The sequence below is a fragment of the Emiliania huxleyi genome (assembly GCF_000372725.1).
Source record: "Emiliania huxleyi CCMP1516 unplaced genomic scaffold EMIHUscaffold_220, whole genome shotgun sequence".
NCBI lineage: Eukaryota > Haptophyta > Isochrysidales > Noelaerhabdaceae > Emiliania > Emiliania huxleyi.
In genome coordinates, this window is record NW_005200416.1 from 157222 (window position 1) to 178868 (window position 21647).

The 21647-nt window shown below is 65.8% G+C and overlaps 3 protein-coding genes across 3 annotated transcripts in view; 1 reads left to right on the plus strand and 2 right to left on the minus strand.

Moving 5' to 3' along the window:
* Window positions 1–1643, minus strand: part of ATPVc/c'5 (vacuolar H+-ATPase V0 sector, subunits c/c) — a 2175-nt gene extending 532 nt beyond the window's left edge. Inside the window, exons 1-6 of the mRNA XM_005780016.1 lie at window positions 1472–1643; window positions 1043–1083; window positions 733–816; window positions 505–544; window positions 362–421; window positions 139–191 (exon numbers count right to left, since the gene is read on the minus strand). Coding sequence (XP_005780073.1) covers window positions 139–191; window positions 362–421; window positions 505–544; window positions 733–816; window positions 1043–1083; window positions 1472–1592 — 399 coding nt within the window. The 5' untranslated portion in view covers window positions 1593–1643. The remainder of the gene's footprint in view (window positions 1–138; window positions 192–361; window positions 422–504; window positions 545–732; window positions 817–1042; window positions 1084–1471) is intronic.
* Window positions 1644–2993: 1350 nt separating this feature from the next.
* EMIHUDRAFT_366514 (hypothetical protein) lies at window positions 2994–3443 on the minus strand (the record flags this gene model as incomplete). The annotated part of the gene is made up of 1 exon (XM_005780005.1): window positions 2994–3443. A coding segment is annotated over one exon (430 nt), but the record flags the coding sequence as incomplete, so codon positions are not given.
* A 13576-nt stretch (window positions 3444–17019) lies between these two features.
* Window positions 17020–20856, plus strand: EMIHUDRAFT_235513 (hypothetical protein; the record flags this gene model as incomplete). Its single annotated transcript, XM_005780006.1, has 9 exons — window positions 17020–17055; window positions 18585–18665; window positions 18784–19321; window positions 19502–19548; window positions 19602–19672; window positions 19746–19998; window positions 20077–20343; window positions 20426–20554; window positions 20809–20856. 9 exons carry the CDS (start codon window positions 17020–17022, stop codon window positions 20854–20856), a joined length of 1470 nt encoding a protein of 489 aa, XP_005780063.1.
* Window positions 20857–21647: the final 791 nt, after the last annotated feature.

The following is a 21647-nucleotide window of genomic DNA, read 5'->3' on the forward strand; positions in this document are numbered from 1 at the left end:
GGGGGTGGGTGGGGGGTGGGAAGGGGGGGTTTGGTCCGCTGCAGCCGCTGCTGCTGCTGCTGCTGCTGCCGCGCCATGCCGACAAGAGCTTCGGAGAATCCCTCGGACTCTCGGGGAGATTCTCTGGTACTCTCGCGCCATGCCGACAAACAGCTTCGGCTGCGCTGCCGACGCCTGCGTCAGCGTCTCCCCTATTCACAGCTAGAGGGTGTGAATAGGTCTCTAGCTGCGTCAGCGTCTCACCTACCGACAACTCGCGGCGCTGAGTGCACCCAACTCCACACGACGCTGCGAACGGCGTCGGCAGCCACTGACTCTGCAGCCGCAGCCAACCTCTCGGCCCTCTCCACTACAGCCTCGCCGACAATGCCGATTGCCATACCAGCAGCCAAACCGCTCAGGCCGCAGGCAAGCCCGCCGCCTACGCGCACAGCCGCCGACCCCGCCTCGGTCCCACCTCTGCGGCGGCTGTGGGAAGAGGCTTGCTGCGGCGGCGGCGCGCGCCAAAGTGTGCAAACGCCTTGAAAGTGGTGTACGAGGGGGCCTATGGGACATGTCTCGGAGATGTCGCGGACGTGTCCTGGACACGTCCCCTCCCTCGCCTTGCAGGGTGTGTGCGAGGGCGCATGCTCTGCGCCGGTGGTCACCTCGGGTCACCTCGGGTCACCTCGGGTCACCTCGGGTCATCTCGGGTCATCTCGGGTCATCTCGGGTCATCTCGGGTGATCTCGCCTTTTGATCGACGGTGGTCACCTCGTTGGAGATGATGACTGCGATGATGAGGCCGTAGATGCCGAGCACACCCGCCATTACCACCTGCGGGAGGAACCGGGCAGCCGCCTCGGGCCCGTCTGCGCTGCGCAGCGGGCGAGGTGCCGGCTGCCGCTTCGGGCAAGGTGCCGGCTGCCGCAGCGGGCGAGGTGCCGGCTGCCGCAGCGGGCGAGGTGCCGGCTGCCGCTTCCAGGCGCCCTCGCGCGCGGCGGAGCGCCGCGCGCGCAGGCAAAGGGCGGAGGGGAGGGAGGGGGGAGGCGTGCGCGCGCACCGGAACGATGCTCTTCATGATGAGCTCGGGCTGGCCCACGCCTGGCGGCGAGGGCGGCGGCGGGCTGGGAGGGGGAAGGGGGGGGGAGGGGAGGGGAGGAGGGCCGGGGAGAGAAGGTCGAGAGGGCGGCAGTGCTTGAAGGGAGCGGCGGTGAGGGGGGCGGCGGAGACGGAGGCGATGGAGAGGCGCGCGCTGGGGACGGAGGCGGCGGACGGGAACGGCGGCGACGTGGGCGAGGGTTGGGGTGGAGGCGAAGGAGGTGGAGGGCTCGAGGCGGCGAGGGGGCGGCGGACAGGGCGGCGGTGAAGAGCCGGGCGGCGGGCTTGGAGGCGGCGGCGAGGGAGGCGGCGGACTTGGAGGAGGCGGGGAGGGGGGCGGCGGCGATGGGCGCGGCGGGGAGAGGCGCGGCGGGGAGGGGTGCGGGCGTGCCGAGCGTCGAGATGCCGATCCCCGACTTGCCGGTGCCATAGGCAGCGCCCATGTTCGAGAAGACCAGGGCGAAGGCGGCGCCCATGAAGCCCCAGAAGGGCGCCTCCAGCTCGATCGGCATCGATTGGGCGAGGGGAGTGGGAGGGCGTGCAGCTTGTTGGGGCGCGGAGAGCCACAGCTGCGAAATCCGAGAAAAAATCCGCTCCGCCCGTGTTTACTTTAAGGCCCTTGCCCTGCGAACGCGCACCCCCGGGGCTAGGGCTCTCTTGCCCGCAACCCGACACCGATCATCCGGCCCGCTGGGTGCGCTTCTGAGCTCCTCGGCCCTGGATGTGAGGTTACTGATTGCACTCCAAGTGCTCCAAGTGCCGCCACCACTTCCGCCCCCGCCGCCGACGTGGCCGTCACCGCTCCACCCGCGCGGAGCCTGGGGGACCCGGAACCGCCCCGTCGGAGGCTGGGGTACCCGGGGGAGGGGTCCGAGGGGGGGGAGGTGCCGCGGGGAGACAGCGGGTCAGCCGGCGGACCGGAAGGCCGGGACCGGAGGGCCCCGGGTGAGGCCTGTCAAGGGAGGGAGGGGAGAATCGAGCTGACTCGGCCTCTGCGAGTGGGAGTCGGGCCGAGCGAGCCCACCGGGGGTAGACCCGTCGCGGCGGCGGCCGGACCGCCGTGATCCTATACGGCGAGAGAGACCGCGCCTCCCCGAGCCTAGTGAGGAACCGGCGGAGGGGTGGCTGGCCTCGGAGCGGCGCTGAAGGATGGTTACGGTGCGCAGGCGAGGACCTGGGCGAGGTCGAGGCGAGGTCGAGGTCAGGTCACATCGGTCGCTTTCCTCGACACCACGACGCCGTATCCGGTCGGGTAAAGGGAGGGACATAGGCCAGCGTCGCCTTGCTGACCTCGGAGCGGGCCGGCGCTGGGGGATGGTTACGGTGCGCAGGCGAGGAGCTTGAGAGGACCTTGAGAGGTCCGGCCGAGGTCCGGGCGAGGTCGAGGCGAGGTCGAGGTCAGGTCACATCGGTCGCTTTCCTCGACACCACGACGCTGTATCCGGTCGGGGAAAGGGAGGGAGATAGGCCAGCGTCGCCTTGCTGGCCTCGGAGCGGCGCTGAAGGATGGTTACGGTGCGCAGGCGAGGACCTTGAGAGGTAGGAACAACGAAAGACTCGATCTCTCAAATGAAGCTCACGCGGCTCCGTTGGGGACCACCGCTTACACACGGCCGCGTGGCGCAGGCCCGTCCTCTCGAGCACGCACGGCGCAAGGTCCGGGTCCGCGAGGACGTCGGTCGCGACGGCGGGCGGAGGGCTGTGGTGGGCGAGGAGCGCCTCGGCCCTCCTGTTTGCAGCGGGGCTGTCCCGCATCGCGCCTGATCGCGATCAGGGCATCGGGCGGAAGAGCGGCGAGCCGCAGCTCGTACCGGGCGGAGGCGAGCATTTCGCGAGACAAAAAAGAATTCGCGCAGCTTTGCAAAAGGGGAAGTTTCACCGTTGTTTCTAAACAACGAAAGACCCTCGTCTCTCAAAAGACAGCTCACGCGGCTCACGCGGCCGTCCGCCTGCGCACCCTCCTCACGCCGAGGCTGACTAGCGCCTCGTCGCACCTCTCCGCCTGCCTCTCCACCCCCTCCTCCGCCGTCTCTCGAGCGAGCGCCTTCAGCGCCGCAACGCCGCCGACCCGGTGCCACTGCTCAGCGCACGCAGACGAGGAGGTTGCGAGGGCCAGGAGGGCGTTGATGCTGTCTCTGCGCCAGCCATTTTCCTCGGGCTGGTCCAGCTGCGAGAGCAGCAGCGAGAGGCAAATGTCGTCAGCGGGGAGGTCGGGACAGCTGCTGGCCAGGTACACAAGTGACATGGCAGCAGAGAGCTTGCAGCGGTCCGAGGCGCTTGCCTCCTGCGCGAGAGAGGAGAGGACCGCCACACCGCCAGCCTCGACGACGCCCTCGTGCGTGGCGGGTGTTACCTCAATCATGTAGCTGAGCGCCACCGCGGCCAGCTCCTTCTGCCTCTCAGTCCCATCGCGAGCCAGCGAAATAAGCACCTCGATCCCGCCGGCCGCCGCGATCGCCACGCTGTTGGCTTCGTTGATAGCGAGGTTCGCCAGCGCCCCCGCCGCTTCCTCCTTCTGCTCCCCATTCCCGTCGCGAGCCAGCGACACGAGGACCTCAATGCCGCCGGCCGCGGCTATCGCCACCTTGTTGTCGTCGTTGTAAGCGAGGTTCCTCAGCACGCCCGCCGCACGCTCCTTCTGCCTCTCATTCCCGTCGCGAGCCAGCGACATGAGGACCTCGATGCCGCCGGCCGCCGCGATCGCCACTCTGTTGTCGTCGTTGAAAGCGAGAATCCTCAGCGCCCCCGCCACACGCTCCTTCTGCCCTTCTGTCCCGTCGCGAGCCAACGACACGAGGACATCGATGCCACCAGCCGCCGCGATCGCCACGCTGTTGTCGTCGTTGGCAGAGAGGTTCCACAGCGCCCCCGCCGCATGCTCCTTCTGCCCTTCATTCCCGTCGCGAGCCAGCGCGATAAGGACATCAATGCCGCCGGCCGCAGCAATCGCGACTCTGTTGTCGTCGTTGATAGCGAGGTTCCTCAGCGCTCCCGCCGCACGCTCCTTCTGCCCCTCATTCCCATCGCGAGCCAGTGACACGAGGACCTCGATGCCGCCGGCCGCAGCGATCGCCACTCTGTTGTCGTCGTTGGCAGAGAGGCTCCACAGCGTCCCCGCCGCACGCTCCTTCTGCGCCTCACTCCCGTCGCGAGCCAGCGCGACGAGGACCTCAACTCCGCCAGCCGCCGCAATCGCCGCCTTGTTGTCCTCGTCCAGGGCAAGCTCCTGGAGCGTTGCCGCGACGTCCGCCTTCTCGTCCTCGTCTCCAACCCGTAAGAGAGCGACGAGTGCGTCCACCCTCCTGCTGCTGGCCTCCTCTCCCGACAGCCGCCTGAGCTCTCCGAGCGCAGCGGCTTGCAGCTCCGAGGAGGCATCGCCAGCGGTCTCCACCAGCCGCGCGAAGGCACCGCGCGGCGCGCAGATCAGGGACCACCGCTTGCACACGGCCGCGTGGCGCAGGCCCGTCTTCTCGAGCACGCACGGCGCAAGGTCCGGGTCCGCAAGGATGTCGGTCGCGACGGCGGGCGGAGGGCTGTGGTGGGCGAGGAGCGCCTCGGCCCTCCTGTTTGCAGCGGGGCTGTCCCGCATCGCGCCGGCGGTGATCGCGATCAGGGCATCGGGCGGAAGAGCGGCGAGCCGCAGCTCGTACCGGGCGGAGGCGAGCATTTCGCGTGCGCGCGATTTTTCTTCGGTTCGAATGCCGTTTCGATTTTTTTCGCACAGAGGGCACGCGAGGTACGACCGTGCCCGGCCGTGCTATTAAAGCGACTCGGCTCTCTAACAGGCTGCAGCCCAGAGCCACACGGAGTCTACGCGCATCGCTTGTGCATAGCCTCGACCAATCTCCTGTTCACGGTGCAACCGTGAACAAAGAGCTTCTTCGAACCGTTACAAACACGACGCGAGCCGCCAAGCAGGGAGCCTGGGCGACTCGCTTTGACGCTGGCCAGGCCGGAGGCGAGTGCCGCCGCCAGGCCACGACCGACCGCGCCCGTCCTACGGACGGGCGCAATGGGCCAAACGGATCCGCGCCGCAGTGCGTGCAGCACCGCGCCGCCAGTCCAATACATGCAAACCGCAGGCTTTGCAGCGAGGACCAGCCTGCTCAGCTTCGAACGAGGAGCCAGCAGCCAACAGGAGGACAGCAGTCGTCCACGCCAGCTGGAATGCGAGGACCGCCCCAGCCGCAGGTGGCCCCATACGTAATGCTTTGCGCAAAGCACCGTGCAAAAATGGCGTCTTTACATGGCCATGCAGCAAGCAGTGCCGCCAGATGAGCACACGGCCATGGGCGAAGTGCACCCGCAGGGCCAGCTGGCATTGCGTGGTGCACTCGCAAATCAACCCGCCCTCTCGTGCCAAGGACGGCGCGAGGGGAGCGCGAGCATCCACCAGCAGCCGTCTGGCTGCTGGTGTGAGCCATACTCAACACGCCGCGCGGAGCGGAGTGCGGAGCCATGAATGAGCAGTAGAGCCTGCGCCTCGAAGCACGGCCTGCGGCCCCTACCCTGCCGTCGGCCCGCCACTGGCGGCGTCGAGGACAGTTCGAGACGGTGTGCGGTGTCAGCCTGTGAGGCGCACTGCACTCGAACTGCACTAGTGGAAGCACCAACACGGCCCTCGGGCTGTTTGGGGACCCGGACGCCAGCGGCCCCCCGGGAGAGGGGTGTCCTGGTTGTGTCTTGTCTGAGTGCCAGCGCACGCAGCTATCTTAACGGCGTGAGGTCAGCAAGAACCCTCGCGGCGTAGTGCAGTCTGTGAGGGTGTGTGCCTGCACGGATTGCACAAGTAACAAATCACTCCTGTCGGCATTCCTCCGGAACGGGGCGACAGAACACGTGTTATTCCGTAGTCGGGATGACCACAAATCGTCAGGGCACTCAAGAAGAGGCCAGCCGGCACTTCGAGCTGCGCTCGACATGGGGATGCGCACAGTCAATATATGTCAATGCGCGCCGCGCGAGCGAGTCTAAAGACTCGGTCGCGAACTTTCCGAGAAGGAAGACAAGTGGGGCGGCGGCGTCGATAGATATCGACGCCGCCGTCGCCGCGCATCATGACGAGTTCGCATTCCCCATGTGACCCTCTATACCTCACCTTCGAGACAAGCCAGGGTTCAACCCAATGGACCTAGTGTGGCGTCGAGGCCCGCACTGTCTGGACATGCGGGCCGCGGCTGACAGAACGGCGGGCTAGGCATTGAGAGCCCAGGAGTTTTAATTCGCACAGAGGGCACGCGAGGTACGACCGTGCCCGGCCGTGCTATTAAAGCGACTCGGCTCTCTAACAGGCTGCAGCCCAGAGCCACACGGAGTCTACGCGCATCGCTTGTGCATAGCCTCGACCAATCTCCTGTTCACGGTGCAACCGTGAACAAAGAGCTTCTTCGAACCGTTACAAACACGACGCGAGCCGCCCAGCAGGGAGCCTGGGCGACTCGCTTTGACCTCCCCCCCCGCCCCACAGTGCGCCAGCGGCGCATTTGGGATGGACACCACACGTCGTCACACCGAGCAGCTCTCTGTCAACGGAAATTTCTCAGTTCTGATGCGTCATCCGGATGGAGCAACTGGCTTTGCTTAGATTGGGAGTCCTTTTGCTATGTGCTCTACGCGGGGAACTATGCCTCTTTTAGCCTCATCCTGCAGGCGATAGCCCAGCCCGCGTGCAGCGGTGGCGGCGACACTTGCAACACGAGCACGCCTCGCTTCGGCGCGCTCGATCCTTCACAACGGGCCGCCCGCAAGGACGCGTGTGCGGCCCTCTCTACTCGACCTGTGCCACGGCACGGGTCGTTCTAGTCATGCAGCCGCCCCGGCGATCGTGCTGGGGGCGTATCTCAGCACTCACCGCGCGAGACGCGTGGCGTGCCACAAACCAGTAAGCAGCAGCCTCCGCTGCTGCGACTCGAATGCTTCAAACGCGCACCTGTGCTTGCGCACGGCGTGCTCTACACGAGCCTCCCTACCGCACGAGCGTGCGGGCGGCTCGAATCCACCCTTCCCCCGCCCTAGCCACTGTTGGCTGGGCGGTGGGCGCCGTCCGCCTTGCGGCGACGGCGACACTTGCAACACGAGCACACCTCGCTTCGGCGCGCTCGACCCTTCACAACGGGCCGCCCGCAAGGACGCGTGTGCGGCCCTCTCTACTCGGCCTGTGCCACGGCACGGGTCGTTCTAGCCATGCAGCCGCCCCGGCGATCGTGCTGGGGGCGTATCTCAGCACTCACCGCGCGAGACGCGTGGCGTGCCACAAACCAGTAAGCAGCAGCCTTCGCTGCTGCGACTCGAATGCTTCAAACGCGCACCTGTGCTTGCGCACGGCGTGCTCTACACGAGCCTCCCGACCACACGAGCGTGCGGGCGGCTCGAATTCACCTTTCCCCCGGCGGCGGCGGCGACACTTGCAACACGAGCACACCTCGCTTCGGCGCGCTCGACCCTTCACAACGGGCCGCCCGCAAGGACGCGTGTGCGGCCCTCTCTACTCGACCTGTGCCACGGCACGGGTCGTTCTAGTCATGCAGCCGCCCCGGCGATCGTGCTCGGGGCGTATCTCAGCACTCACCGCGCGAGACGCGTGGAGTGCCACACAAACCAGTAAGCAGCAGCCTTCGCTGCTGCGACTCGAATGCTTCAAACGCGCACCTGTGCTTGCGCACGGCGTGCTCTACACGAGCCTCCCTACCACACGAGCGTGCGGGCGGCTCGAATCCACCCTTCCCCCGCCCTAGCCACTGTTGGCTGGGCGGTGGGTGCCGTCCGCCTTGCGGCGGCGGCGACACTTGCAACACGAGCACACCTCGCTTCGGTGTGCTCGATCCTTCACAACGGGCCGCCCGCAAGGACGCGTGTGCGGCCCTCTCTACTCGACCTGTGCCACGGCACGGGTCGTTCTAGTCATGCAGCCGCCCCGGCGATCGTGCTCGGGGCGTATCTCAGCACTCACCGCGCGAGACGCGTGGAGTGCCACACAAACCAGTAAGCAGCAGCCTTCGCTGCTGCGACTCGAATGCTTCAAACGCGCACCTGTGCTTGCGCACGGCGTGCTCTACACGAGCCCCCGACCGCACGAGCGTGCGGGCGGCTCGAATCCACCCTTCCCCCGCCCTAGCCACTGTTGGCTGGGCGGCGGGCGCCGTCCGCCTTGCGGCGGCGGCGATACTTGCAACACGAGCACACCTCGCTTCGGTGTGCTCGATCCTTCACAACGGGCCGCCCGCAAGGACGCGTGTGCGGCCCTCTCTACTCGACCTGTGCCACGTCACGGGTCGTTCTAGTCATGCAGCCGCCCCGGCGATCGTGCTCGGGGCGTATCTCAGCACTCACCGCGCGAGACGCGTGGAGTGCCACACAAACCAGTAAGCAGCAGCCTTCGCTGCTGCGACTCGAATGCTTCAAACGCGCACCTGTGCTTGCGCACGGCGTGCTCTACACAAGCCTCCCTACCGCACGAGCGTGCGGGCGGCTCGAATCCACCCTTCCCCCGCCCTAGCCACTGTTGGCTGGGCGGTGGGCGCCGTCCGCCTTGCGGCGGCGGCGACACTTGCAACACGAGCACACCTCGCTTCGGCGCGCTCGACCCTTCACAACGGGCCGCCCGCAAGGACGCGTGTGCGGCCCTCTCTACTCGACCTGTGCCACGGCACGGGTCGTTCTAGTCATGCAGCCGCCCCGGCGATCGTGCTCGGGGCGTATCTCAGCACTCACCGCGCGAGACGCGTGGAGTGCCACACAAACCAGTAAGCAGCAGCCTTCGCTGCTGCGACTCGAATGCTTCAAACGCGCACCTGTGCTTGCGCACGGCGTGCTCTACACGAGCCTCCCTACCACACGAGCGTGCGGGCGGCTCGAATCCACCCTTCCCCCGCCCTAGCCACTGTTGGCTGGGCGGTGGGCGCCGTCCGCCTTGCGGCGGCGGCGACACTTGCAACACGAGCACACCTCGCTTCGGTGTGCTCGATCCTTCACAACGGGCCGCCCGCAAGGACGCGTGTGCGGCCCTCTCTACTCGACCTGTGCCACGGCACGGGTCGTTCTAGCCATGCAGCCGCCCCGGCGATCGTGCTCGGTGCGTATCTCAGCACTCACCGCGCGAGACGCGTGGAGTGCCACACAAACCAGTAAGCAGCAGCCTTCGCTGCTGCGACTCCATGCTTCAAACGCGCACCTGTGCTTGCGCACGGCGTGCTCTACACAAGCCTCCCTACCGCACGAGCGTGCGGGCGGCTCGAATCCACCCTTCCCCCGCCCTAGCCACTGTTGGCTGGGCGGCGGGCGCCGTCCGCCTTGCGGCGGCGGCGACACTTGAAGCGGTCGCGGCGCGTATGCGTCGTACTGTTAGGGCGGCCGGGCCCGAAGACGGCCCGGCCAGGCTCTGCATAAGGCCATCTTCGCCACAACGCGTGGCATTGGTCCAACTACGGCAACCCACAGCGAGGGGGGCCGCTTAGGCGACCTTGCTCACATCAGCTGCATATGCTTCAGTGGTGCAAGGAGGAGTGGAGAGGGACCTTTGACGGTGTCTGGCCCATGCGGGTTGGCACGTACCTAGTTGTGCGCATATGCGTACGCGACCGTTTTGGAGCGCGGGGCGGCGGCGTCGATAGATATCGACGCCGCCGTCGCCGCGCATCATGACGAGTTCGCATTCCCCATGTGACCCTCTATACCTCACCTTCGAGACAAGCCAGGGTTCAACCCAATGGACCTAGTGTGGCGTCGAGGCCCGCACTGTCTGGACATGCGGGCCGCGGCTGACAGAACGGCGGGCTAGGCATTGAGAGCCCAGGAGTTTTAATGCTACCCGCAATAGACGCTAGGTAGGTAGGTAGGTAGAAAGGTGAAGAACAGCCAGGCTCGGACTGGACACCAACGCGGTATGGGTAGACGCTAGGTAGGTAGGTAGGAAGGTGAAGAACAGTCAGGCTCGGACTGGACACCAACGCGGTATGGGTGGACGCAAGACAGATGATGACGACACGCACGAGCGACACACAGACACAAACAAGCTCACAAGACACACAGCCAGCGGGCTGCCACACACCCTGAGTAGGCGTACACATCACTCCAGGGCCACGCCCCTCCTGTCGCCCCCCCCAGCACTCCAAGGTGCCAAGGGAACAAACAAGGGCACAACAAACAACAGACGACAGGAAGTGACGTGCGAGGCTAGAGCAGGCTTGCTCTACCTCTAGCAATCTCGCCGGCCGGCGAGGCACGGACGAGACCGTGTGTGGGGTCAGTGAGGTGTCTATGGTCGCCCTCCTCACGGGCTAGCCGCCAGCGGCTATCCCTATCTCGCACTCACTGGCGGTGACAATTCAATGTGTGAGTGTTTGCGAACAGAGGCACGTGTGCTAATTCTAGGCCGCACGTCGTGGCACTATGACGAAGGTAGACGTGCGGCTGCAGCGCGCCCGCCGCAGGCTCGGCGGTGCGCGCGTGTTAGCGATAAAGTTGCGGGTAGAGCCGTTCCCGACTTGTCGAAGGCGAGGCCTCTGCGACGAGTGCCAGTCGCGCTGCGGAGCCACGCCCTTCGAGCCGCGTCCCGTCGGCACTACCCTCGAGTGCTGTCGCCTTGGTTGGCGACACCCACTCGTCGAGACGCTATTCTGACTCGCGAAAGAAATCTGACTCACACGCCGAATTTGTAACAGGCGCCGCGCCACAGGTTGCCGAGCGCCGGCCACAGGCCTGCCTGCAGCCCAGCCACACCCGCCGCGGCGGCAGCTAGTCGGTTCGGCCTTGACTCGCGCGCGACGAGATGGGAGCCCAAGTATGTGAGCGCGCGGCGCGTCGACACGCCTCCGCTTTTGTAACAAAGTCTGCTTGGCTTGTGCAGGTGATGCCCAGAGCTGCAGCGGCGACGCCGGCAGCCTCGTCTCGACCTCAGAGGCTGCCGGCGTGACCATAGATCTGTGCTCTATCCGTCGGTGGTTCACCGTACACGCCTGTGTAGGAGCGGCTCTCGCGTCGCTACGCGCCGCCGAAGGCTGTCTATGAGGGCACACCCGAGGAGGCGCGGATCTCAACCTGCGTGCGGCGGTGACCAGGTCACAGGCATCGGCTGTGACACTGGAGAGTCGAGCAGCGGCACTGAGGATGCCTTTCAGGTCATTCCAGCGACCCACGGAGCACGGTCTCAGTGCGCAATCACTCTACTAGATCCCATCCTTGCCGGGCCTCTGCGAATGTAGGTACCGAGTTCATGCGTGCCCAGTTACAGGCTCATACTGCCTGGTCTCCAGCACCTATGATCACCGCGCCAGGCCGCAGTCGACGACTTTTGTGTGCGCTGGCCGCACTCAACCGTTGAGTCGCGGTGTATCAGCCTGACCACACTCGGGACCGCGTAGGCGATGTGGGCGACTCTGGCCGTCCTGCATATGACCGACCATGACCCAGGAGGAGTCTACACGAGACATGTCGTACCTGGCAGGCGCTCTCGCGGCAGCACTATCGCGTGCGGCCGAGTGCGAGCTTCCGTGCCCGGTGCCAGACGCACTCGGCGCCAGACGTCCTCGGGAGCTCGCAGTTTTGCCACGGCCGTTGCGATCCGGGCGATCAGAGAGCGCCGGCAGCTCAGGGGATCTTGTCTGCTCACCTGAGGTCGGGAGGGTAGCAGCGGCGAGGCCATGCGCCAGCGTGAGCCATCCGTATTAACGGTTGTTACAGATTAGTCAGATTTGCCGTGACCGCGTTCCGAGGTCACGATTTCGGCGTTCTCGTGTTGACCACTGTGGGTGTGCCTGGCACTTCTGGATCATGTCTCTCGGTGTCCTAGCACCCCCAGGCGATGGGTTTCACGGCCCCGTACCGCATGGGGCGCAAGGCCTCGCGCCGCGCGTCCACGGACATACACTTACAGCTCGGGCCCGCGACGGACGGCGCGCGAGGGCCCCTCCCCTCGGGAGGGGGCGATCTCGCGCGGTCCAACTTTGGCCTGTGTGAGGGCGTGAACAGGGGAAAAGCCGCCCTGGTTTTCTTTTGGCCTTCCTTGACTCCTCTCTCTGCAAACAGGACCATCACCTGCGCAGCTGCCTTGCCTAATTGTATCTCCTCGTAGCGTACGAAGTGCGTCGCCCTCGTGCCTCGTTTCGGCTCATTCGATGCTGCAGGCCAATCGAAGTTACAGCGCGCCGCGACGCTGTCAAAGTCGTCCCCGCTCTCGTCGTCACTTCCATCCAGCTGCGTCCCCCCTGCTGCCGTGTGTCGTGATAGTTCGTCTGGTACTGTCTCTGGTGGCTGCGCCGTTCCTGTCCGGAAGATCTCCCCAGTGTAGATGCTACACACCTCAAATTTCTCTAGCCTCCTCGTCGCCAGTAGGCCGAGTTCCCCTTCCGCTATGCTAGAGGGGCCTACCTTCGCCCCTTCCACCGTGCCGCCCGTCGTTAGCATGGCCGTCGTTACTTTCGCCGCCGCCTCTGCTGCTTGTCGGCGGAGCGCCTCGCGCCTTCCCTCGTCTCCATGCTCCTGGTCTTGTTCTTTTTGTTTTCCTGCGCTTCCTGTCGCTGGTCCGGCGACGTATCTTGCCGTCTGCCTTCGCTTCCTGGCGGGCCGCGTTTCCTTCCCCTCGTCCCGTCTGTTTTCTCCTGCGTGGTCGCCCTCGCGTGCGCCGCTCGCCGTCTGTTCTCCTCTCTGCTCGCCGTCCTCGTCCCCTCGCTGTCGTCGCTTCCCTCCGGCGCTCGCCGCATCGTCGTTCCTATCACCGCGTTTCCTGCGCTGGCCTTCGCCTTCGAGCTCGCAGTGGGTCGTTTTGAGTGTCATCCCCATCGCTCTCGTCGTTCTGCCTCTCCCCGCTTCGAGGCGTCTCTCTGCCTCTTCCCTTTCCTTCTCCTCGGCATCACGTTGTCGATGTCGCCTCCGTCGCCAGCAAATACACGCATTCGCCGCCCACTCCATTTCTCGTATCCTCTCCTTCCTTTCCTTCTGTCCCTCTCTCAGGCGTTCTGTTTCCGCGGCTACTCGTTCCTTCCTCTCCGCCTCGAGTCCCTTCCTCTTCCCTTCCCGTACTTTGATTATTGATGCCGCCGTCTGCTGCAGTGCCTTGAGTGAAGTCACCACCCGTGTGTCATACTCCCTCATGATGTCTTCTGGCGGGTCCTGGTCCATCACACTCGGCTCGGGTAGTCGTCCAGCTAGCAGTTGCTCCATCGCCTCCCATTCCTCGTCGCTCTCCCTTCTCCCCGCGCATCTCTTCGTCGCCCCAGCAATGGCGCGTACAGCGAGCGCCTGGGCTTCGCACTCTGCGGTGTGGGCGAGTGTCCGCCTCCTTGACTTCGGCGGCGTCCATCGTAGCGCCTTGAGCACGTCCGCCGCGCCTTTCCTCATCGCCCGGTGGTGCTCCCTCCTCTCCCCCTTCACCGCCTCGCACTCGGCGCATAGGACGTGCCTAGTGATTGTCCTGCAACATCCAGGATGCCAGCAACCTTTAGCCCCATCGGCACATGCTCCTCCTCCCTTTTCGTCCCACCCGTCCTGCCACGCCTCTGCCTCTAGGCTGGCCCTCCATCGCCTCCCGTGCTCTATACCTCGGGTCTGTCCCGTCCGCATGCCGTGTACCAGCCTTAGCCTCGCCTTCTCCCCGCAGGCCTCGGGCTGGCGCTGGGTCGATTTTGGACCCCGTTCTCTGTCTCCCTCGTATCTCGTGTCGCCTGATATCGTCCCCGACGCCTTGATTACCGTCCTCCACACGTTGTCGTCTCCTCCCTTTCGCGCTGCGTGCCCGCCGTCCAGCCGCTTTCGTACCCACCGCCCAATTTTCTCCTTCGCTTCTTGATACAGCCTCCTGTCTCGGATCTCCGGCGCCTGCCCCTCCTCCTCATGCATGTAGATGCATGCCCTGTTCGTCACGTGTCGTGCTAGGTCCATCTCGTACGCGCTCGTTACCCTGCTCCGCAGGTGTGCCTTTGCCGCCGCGTCCGCCATGGAATTGGGCGCGTTGCCCGCATGCCCCTCCGTGAAGATGAAAATCACGTACCCTCCGTGGCGCTGTATAATGTCGATTTGTGCTTGCACCGCCGCATTGAGTGCGCTCCTATTTGTCTCGCCGCGTGTCCGCCCCCGATACGCCCGTTCGATCTCCTTGAGCGCCGTCTCGCTGTCCGACATTACTAGGCATCGGTGAGGCTGGAGGGTCGTTTCTGTCTCGTCCGCCTTCGTGCGCAGGAAGCTGTAAATGGCGTACATCTCGGCGTCGACAATCTCCCACGATCCCGGCAGGGCGCCTCCCCATATTCCCCGTCCTATTCGCTCGTGAATCTGTGCCCTGGTCTCTTGTGTGTCGTCATCTCCCTCTTTCGGCTGCACGCCCTCCCATCCCCCGAATGATGCTAGCCTTCCGTCTCGAGTCTCCTTCAGCGATGTGATCAATCTCCCTTCCCCCCCTGTGCGTCGCGACGCCCGTGCCCAGCGACTCCATTTGTTCGGTCTCTAGCAGGTCATCCATCTCCGTGTCCGCTGTCCCCATTTGCCGCCCTCTTTCCTCCACCCATTTCCGCGTTACAGCATTCATGTCGCCGATGATGAGCACCCTCTCGTGCGTGTCGTGTCGTATCGCTTCTTTGAGCTCCTTCCACGCCTTGGCGATTTCGTCATTGCTCTTTCCTGTATCGGGCATATACGCGCCGTACACGCTGATTCGGTGTTTCCCATCGAGTGTTTCGAGTATCACCCTCCTCACTCGTGCAGCGATTATGTCGACCTCCTGTTCTGGTTCAACTTTTTTGAGTTTGTCGGTGTTCCATACGATGGTCACGCCACATCTCGTTCGCCCGCGTCCGCGCTTGGCGTTTTGCGGGTCGCTGCTCGTGCCCGCCCCCGATGTTGCTCCTGTCTGCCCTGTGTTGGCGTCGGCGTCGGTGTCGCCCTCCCTCTCGCCGCAGGCAACGCTGGTTCCATACCCCTCAAGATCCCATCTCCCTATCACTGCAGCTCTCTCGTCCTCTGTCGTCGTGCTCTCCGAGATGACTCCAAGATCGCCGCGATGGTCATTCATCATGTTGATTACGCAGGCCATCGCTTCACTTGGTGTGGTGGCCAGGTCCTTCCCATTGCCCGTTTCTTTTCTCCTGTATACGTCACTTTCTCTGCTTACCATGTGCTGGCCGGGTCGGTTGTATGCGAATATTCGGATCCTCTTGATATCGGCCTTGCTGTTTCGCCGTCCCCTTCCGACTGCGTCGCCTTCCTCGCACGCACTCCGACGTCTCCCAAGCATCCTCTCATTGTCTGTGAGGGTCCGGTGCCGCGGTATCGCAAGGCTTTGCACTCTCAACTTTTGGCGTCTCACGGACGCCGTCGCGCGAACGCCGTCGTTTTGAACGCCTCGCTCGTTGGTAGCTCCTCTCTCGTTCTGCTCCTCTCCCGTGCTTGTCCTCCCATTGTCTCGGGTTGTCGCTCTCCTCTGACGCAGCCCTCGTGTCGAAGTGGAGGGTGTTGGACCCCTTCTCCTCGTGGTTGACTGTGTGATTGGCATGCAGCCCCGACCCCTCTCGTTCATCCTGCGTCGGCATGCGCTGGCGCGGCTGGTCGGGCTGTCGCTCTGTGGCGCATGTCGTCTAAGGAGGTCTTCCTCGCGGCATTGCGCCCGCCGAATACTAACACGCTCGCGAAAAGAAATTCGTTGAGAAGAGTTTCCTATCGGCTCGAGTATGGGTCTGTTCGGCGGCCGGGGTTCGTCGAGGTGTTTTACAAACTTTCTTAAGGCATTCTTACTGTACTCCTTACGCTCCATGCACTCCGATTCCTGTCGTTTTCCGCTGTCTCCCGCCGATTTCGGTTTCCTCACCCCCCCCCTCTCCCTAAACGATCGAAAAAATAAATTTGATATCCGGGAGTGTTCATCGAAACTATAAGTGGGGTCCCACGTCCTCTCAACTGCATCTCCCGTGTGTGTCGGGCGGGGCGAGTCGGTCTGGCTCATGTTGTGGTGTTGGCGTCTGCGGGCCTCTGTGGTGTGGGCACTGGTGTTGGTCCCCATCTGTGTGTGTCCGGCTCCCACGGCGCGTTCAGTGTGCGTGTCCCTGTGTGTTAGTGATGGGTCGATCCCCGTACGCCCTGGCCCGGTCCCGCCCTCCCGTGTCGCCTTGTGTTCCGCTCGCGCGCGAGGGTCCATATTCCTTGCGCTCTCTCCTCTCTGTCTCTCTCCTCGTCGCGCGCGCCTTCCCTCCGGCTCTCTCCCGCGCATCTCGGTGCGCGGCCACGACACGCCGCCTCCTGCCACGGCGTCGTCCGCCTCCTCGTGTTGCACGGGTCGCGTCGGTCGCATTCCGCTGGATCTCCTCGCCGCGCGGCGCAGCCCGTGTCTCTCTTTTTCTATCCTCGTTGGTTCCTGTCGCGCCGCCGCTGCCTCGCCCCCGCTCGTCCGTCGCCGTTCCTCGCCGCCTACATCCCGGTCGCCGTGGTACTCATGTCCTATTCTCTCTGCTGCTTCTGCGCTGTCACCCTGCCCCTCATCTCCATGTCCCATCGCATCGCAGTGTCGCATCGCACTGCGCCTATGGCTTTCGGCTCTCGTGTAATGTTCGTGGCTGGCGTCGCACGCGCTGCTGATTCTCTCGCGCTCGCGCCTCTGTCCTCTCTGGTCTCCTCGCGGCGGCTTGGTGGCCTGTGTGCCCTCTCTCGCTGGTGCGGGTGCTCTAGTTTTCTGCGGTTTGCGGTGTGGGCGTTTTGCCTCGTTTCGTTTCAATTTTCGCGCGAACCCACAAGCCTGTGGGCCGCTATCTGATGGCCTCCAGCCGGAGGCCCCATCTCGGACACCAGCCGGTGTGCCGAGGACCAGGTCGTACGCGGGAAAACTCATGCCGCCATGGCGGAAAAAAGAGGTAACGGGGGGAGATGTCTTGCGAGAGCCGGGGGGCGCGCAATCTCGGTTGATCTCGGATCAACTCGTCTCGGCCCTACTCTCGGCGAATCTCGGCAAATACCTCATCGTCCATGCCCATTGGACGTTTTGGTGAATCTCGGCTCTCGGTTTGAGTATTGGCTCTAATCTCGGCCAATTTCTCAGCTAGGCCCGTTGTGAGCAGATGCAACTCCGTGCAGACAGCCCCCCCCACGCCGAGACACAGTTACGTTAGCACACCCTCTGTGCCGGCGCTCTTCAATCCAACGTGGTTGTCAGAGTTGTTCCACAGCGCCCCCGCCGCTGCCTCCTTCTGCGCCTCATTCCCGTCGCGAGCCAGCGACACGAGGACCTCGATACCACCGGCCGCAACAACCGCCACGCTGTTGTCGTCGTTGGAAGTGAGGCCCCACATCGCCCCAACCGCAAACTCCTTCTGCCCCTCAGTCCCGTCGCGAGCCAGCGCGATAAGGACATCAATGCCGCCAGCCGCCGCGATCGCCACGCTGTCGTCGTCGTTGAAAGCGAGAATCCTCAGCGCCCCCGCCGCACACACCTTCTGCCCTTCTGTCCCGTCGCGAGCCAACGACACGAGGACATCGATGCCACCAGCCGCCGCGATCGCCACGCTGTTGTCGTCGTTGGCAGAGAGGTTCCACAGCGCCCCCGCCGCATGCTCCTTCTGCCCTTCATTCCCGTCGCGAGCCAGCGCGATAAGGACATCAATGCCGCCGGCCGCAGCAATCGCGACTCTGTTGTCGTCGTTGATAGCGAGGTTCCTCAGCGCTCCCGCCGCACGCTCCTTCTGCCCCTCATTCCCGTCGCGAGCCAGTGACACGAGGACCTCGATGCCGCCGGCCGCAGCGATCGCCACTCTGTTGTCGTCGTTGGCAGAGAGGTTCCACAGCGCCCCCGCCGCATGCTCCTTCTGCCCTTCATTCCCGTCGCGAGCCAGCGCGATAAGGACATCAATGCCGCCGGCCGCAGCAATCGCGACTCTGTTGTCGTCGTTGTGAGCGAGGTTCCTCAGCGCCCCCGCCGCACGCTCCTTCTGCCCCTCATTCCCATCGCGAGCCAGTGACACGAGGACCTCGATGCCGCCGGCCGCAGCGATCGCCACTCTGTTGTCGTCGTTGGCAGAGAGGCTCCACAGCGTCCCCGCCGAACGCTCCTTCTGCGCCTCACTCCCGTCGCGAGCCAGCGCGACGAGGACCTCGATGCCGCCAGCCGCCGCAATCGCCGCCTTGTTGTCCTCGTCCAGGGCAAGCTCCTGGAGCGTTGCCGCGACGTCCGCCTTCTCGTCCTCGCCTCCAACCCGTAAGAGAGCGACGAGCGCGTCCACCCTCCTGCTGCTGGCCTCCTCTCCCGACAGCCGCCTGAGCTCTCCGAGCGCAGCAGCCCGCAGCTCCGAGGAGGCATCGCCAGCGGTCTCCACCAGCCGCGCGAAGGCACCGCGCGGCGCGCAGATCAGGGACCACCGCTTGCACACGGCCGCGTGGCGCAGGCCCGTCTTCTCGAGCACGCACGGCGCAAGGTCCGGGTCCGCGAGGACGTCGGTCGCGACGGCGGGCGGAGGGCTGTGGTGCGCGAGGAGCGCCTCGGCCCTCCTGTTTGCAGCGGGGCTGTCCCGCATCGCGCCGGCGGTGATCGCGATCAGGGCATCGGGCGGAAGAGCGGCGAGCCGCAGCTCGTACCGGGCGGAGGCGAGCATTTCGCGAGACAAAAAAGAATTCGCGCAGTGATTTCACCGTTGTTTCTAAAGAACGAAAGACCCTCGTCTCGAGTCGGCGCGATTTTTCTTCGGCCTTGCAGTTGCGGCGTCGATTTCTTGCGCATTGATATCCGCTGCTCGACAGCCGCTCCTCCTCGCGAGCGCATGGGCGCTGGCGCCAGCGGCACTCGCCCGCGAGGCGCTTGTCGCCTACCGCGCCAGCGAGGAGTGCGTGGCGGCCGACAAGGTGCTCGCACGGGCGCTGCGAGGCGAGAGTTCATTCACTGACGCCGAGCGGCGGGTGGCAGCTGACGTTTTCCTCGGGACCGCGACGCGGCTGCGGCGGTACGAGTGGATCTGCGCCCAGCGCGGACTGTGCGGCGCCGCGAGCGACGCCACTGCGGTGGCGGCGGCGCTGCTCCGAGCGCGAGACGAGGACGACGGCGCTTACACATGGCCGGCAGACGCAGACGAGAGGCTGAGCGCCATGAGCGGCGCTCCGCTCTGGCTCTCCGCGCGTTGGCGGCGCGACCTCGGCGAAGCAGTCGCCGCCGCCGTCGCCGGCCAGTCGACGAGGCGCGGACCGGTCACGCTACGCGTGCGCGACGACGTCTCGATCGGTGCGGTCGAGGAGGCGCTCGCGGCGGCAGGAGTGGTGACGGAGCGGCCGCCGGCGGGTGTCGGTGCGCCTCGAGCTCTCACCCTGGTTGGCGGCCGGCCGCGGGGCGGCGTGTGGGCGCTGCCCGGCTGGAGTGAGGGCGAGTTCGAGGTGCAGGACGCGGGCTCGCAGGCGATCGTCGAGGCCTGCTTCGACGGCGGCGGCGGCGGCGGCGGCGGCGGCGTCGCGCTCGACATGTGTGCAGGCAATGGCGGCAAGAGCCTTGCGCTGGCGGCGCGAGCGAAAGAGCTGGTGCCACGCCTCCCTCGACCCTTCCCTGAAGGTGCTCGCGCCCTTCCTCACAGGCGCGAGCGACGGAGCTCTGGTGCCACGACGTGGACGTCGGCCGCCTCGCGCGGCTGCGCGCTCGAGCGAGGTGTGCCGGGCGTGGCGGTGCGGCCGTCATACGACATGCACATGCGCATAACTAGTGTATGTCCTGTGCCGAGGCGCGCGGGCGTGGTGGTGCGCTGCTCAGACGGCGAGTCGATCCCCGACGCGGCCTTCGACCTCGTCCTCGTCGACGCTCCCTGCAGCGGCTCGGGCGTCCTGCGACGCTTGGGGCGGACGGTCACGCCCGCCGCTGCGCCGCCCGCCGCTGCCGCGCTCAAGTTCGTCAACGGGCCGAACGTCTCCAATTCGACGGCGATCTCGAACTCCGACAATTGGACCGGTGCACCAGCCAGGCAGGCCGAAACGGAGGTAGAGAGACGCCAACGCCTGGTGCCCCTTCTGCCACCGCGTTTGGTTTTGGATGGAGCCGAGTTTCCCGGCCATGAGCCGGCGGCGGACGACAGCTTCAAGCAGAAGATGCTTCAGACGAGCGGCGCCTTCGACACGGACTGCGACCGATGGCTGCACAACACGCACGCGCCAGACGAGGCAGCCCTGCGCGGCGAGGCCCTCCAGAAGCTCACGTGGCTCGAGGAGGCGCTGCGCCAGCACGGTGGCCCCTTTTTCCTTGGCGCAGAGCCGTCCATCGTGGACGCCGCCTTTGTGGGCTTCCTGACCAACTACAAATTCTTCAAAGGACTCGACGTCCACGAGGTCGGCTCGGCGTGGCCGCGGCTCTCCGCGTGGCTGCGTGCGGTGGAGCGCACGCCCGGCGGCCTCCCACACGACGAAGCAGGACGTCGCCTTCGAGCAGCGCATCTACCCTCTGCGCCGGGCGGTGGCGGAGCCGTGCATGCAGCTGCACCCGACGCGCCTGGGAGTGGGCGAGCCGTCAGACTGGCGGGCGGCGCTCCCCTCGCTGCCGGTGGCTGCCCTTCAGCCGGGAAGGGCCCCGCTCCTTCGTCGACCGCGGGGGCGGAGGTAGCGGAGGCGGCGGAGGAGCGGGCAGCCACGGAGCGGCATCTCTGCGCCGTGGCGGCGGTGCTCACGGGGCTGCAGCCCGCGGCGGAGGCCGCGCGGCACGCGGGCGGCCCCGCCGCCATCCGATCTGGCCCGGTGGCGGCGCTCGGCTCGCTGGTCGGCACGCCTCGCGATATGTCGGTTGCCGCGGCGGCCCAGCTTAGAGCAGCGCTGGCGTCACTGACGCCGGGGGAGGAGGCCGGCTAGGGGGTAGAAAACTCGTGAGAAAAATCCACAGCCGCTGGGAAAAGAATTTTTGAAAACGTCGAGAGTACGGCCCGATGTGCTTGATGGAACACAAGTCTCAAAACCTCACCGGTCACCGCGCCACGCCTTGGTTGGACACGGGCTTGAGCCGGGCCGCGCCGCCGCTGATCGCGGCCATCAGCGCCGACCGCGCGTCGCTGGGGGCAGCACCAGCGGTCTGCTCGGACGATGTGGGTGGCGGTGGCTGCGGTGGCGGTGGCGGCGGTGGCGGTGCAGAAGTCATTGTGACTGGCGGTGGCGGCGCGAGCGGTGGCGGCGCGAGCGGTGGCGGCACGACGCCCTCTCCGCCCTCGTAGTCAGGCAGCGACGCGACCCTCTGCCGCAGTAAGCCGATGAAGCGCTGCGCAGCGGCGCCTGTCGGCTCGGCCACCGCGAGGGCGTGCGCCACCGCGCGCAGCTCGGTCGGCTGGAGCCCGGAAGTGCCCATCGCGCCGAACGAGCCGGGTGGCATCTTCCGAACCCGCTCCGGTGGCTCCAGCACCAACCGCAGCTCTGGCCGGTTGGAGACGCGCCGCCAAGATGCGGTCTCGTCCGCGGCGAGTCCGCCCGACGAGTGTGCCGCCTGCAGCCGCCTCCACTGCGCGGCACACTCTGCAAAAGCGGCGGCGTTCATCGCCGCCTGGCGCCGCCGCTCCGCTCGCTCCGCGGCGTCGCGAGACTCGTCATGCACGCGCTGCTCCCGGGCGAGCCTCGCCTCCTCCGCCTGCCGCTCCATCAGCCTTGCGCGCCGC